Source organism: Pyxicephalus adspersus, chromosome 10 (genome assembly GCF_032062135.1).
Source record: "Pyxicephalus adspersus chromosome 10, UCB_Pads_2.0, whole genome shotgun sequence".
Taxonomy (NCBI): Eukaryota; Metazoa; Chordata; class Amphibia; order Anura; family Pyxicephalidae; genus Pyxicephalus; species Pyxicephalus adspersus.
Genome location: NC_092867.1, coordinates 5,224,672 through 5,225,851, shown reverse-complemented (window position 1 = coordinate 5,225,851; position 1,180 = coordinate 5,224,672). Strand labels below are relative to the sequence as shown.

At 46.2% G+C, this 1,180-nt stretch overlaps 1 protein-coding gene across 1 annotated transcript in view; it reads right to left on the bottom strand.

Moving 5' to 3' along the window:
* The window catches only part of FHIP2A (FHF complex subunit HOOK interacting protein 2A), a gene marked incomplete at its 5' end in the record, with an annotated part of 14,210 nt that extends 13,030 nt beyond the window's left edge, over positions 1-1,180 (bottom strand). The window contains 2 exon segments of the mRNA XM_072424571.1: positions 181-350; positions 1,105-1,180. Of these exon segments, the coding sequence (XP_072280672.1) occupies positions 181-350; positions 1,105-1,180 (246 nt within the window).

The window sequence follows — 1,180 nt, the reverse complement described above, 5'->3', positions numbered from 1 at the left end:
CAGAGACTGATGGGACTGGCAGTGTACATTGGACCCTGAGCTTATTAAAGCTCTCCAAGACTGGAGAAGATAGACTACAATGGGGGACCTGGGTGATCTATAAAGGGTAAGAAATGGGCATTTCCCAAATTCAGCAATTTCCCTAAGAGAGCGAGCTCAGGTAGAAGATTCTGGACTCACGTCGGCTTTCCCCAGCGTGTAGAGAGTCTCCAGGACTTTGTGATGTAATAAATACTCCATGCAGGGTCCGGTCTCGCCCGATTCCCGCTCATTCTCCTCCTGCACCAGAATGTCCAGCATCTGCTCCAGGTGAGAGGGGATGTTGGTGTCAGTCACCGGGGCCTTGTCATCTGCATCATAGCAAAGAGTCCATCAGGTGAATAAATAAAAGGTAATAGATAAGGGGTCAGATAGATATTTACTAACATCCTTCATGTGTGCTATTTTACAACAGTGCTGTGGGTTCTGTCCAATAGACACCAAAGTCCCACCTCCCTGCAGCTGACCAGCCAATACCATAGTGCTGCCCAATGGGAGGATGGGAAATCAGTCACATGATCCTCCATACCTGGAAGTACTGGACAGAAAAATATGTGCTGCTGGAACGGCCATCAAAGAGAACCTGTTAATATGGCTCTTTGGAAACAGCATTCATCCACTTTTAAGTAGATTAAAAATTTCATTTTCTTTTATTTTACCAGAGAACTACAAGTGCCTAAATAAGTCCTTATATCAGCTTCCTGTAATCCCTGCACAGCTGTACTATGTATGGGGGTGACAGCACGAGCCAATCAGGACTCTGCTGCTGTGGGGAGGACCTCCAAGCGCGATCAATTTGTAGTTAATATTTTTCTGACCAATCATAGAATGGGCGTGGTCTAAAAGAGCCAACATCAATCTGGCAGGATCCAGCTGTGCTGTCTGGCAGGAGTGCCAGGATCACAGGACGGGCTGAACATATTGAATATATAAATATTTCCGTGATAGATTGGAGTTCAGCTTTAATATCAAAAAAGAAGATTTTATATTCTACCTCAGTACAGAGGTACCAAACCCTTCCAAATCCCCCAACCCCCACACACTGCCCGTTGCCCCACTTCTTACCTGACGTCTCGATGTAGTAATGGGTGATGGCTTTCCAGTGATATACAAAGTCCTCCTGCAGCGGCAGCGATGGAGC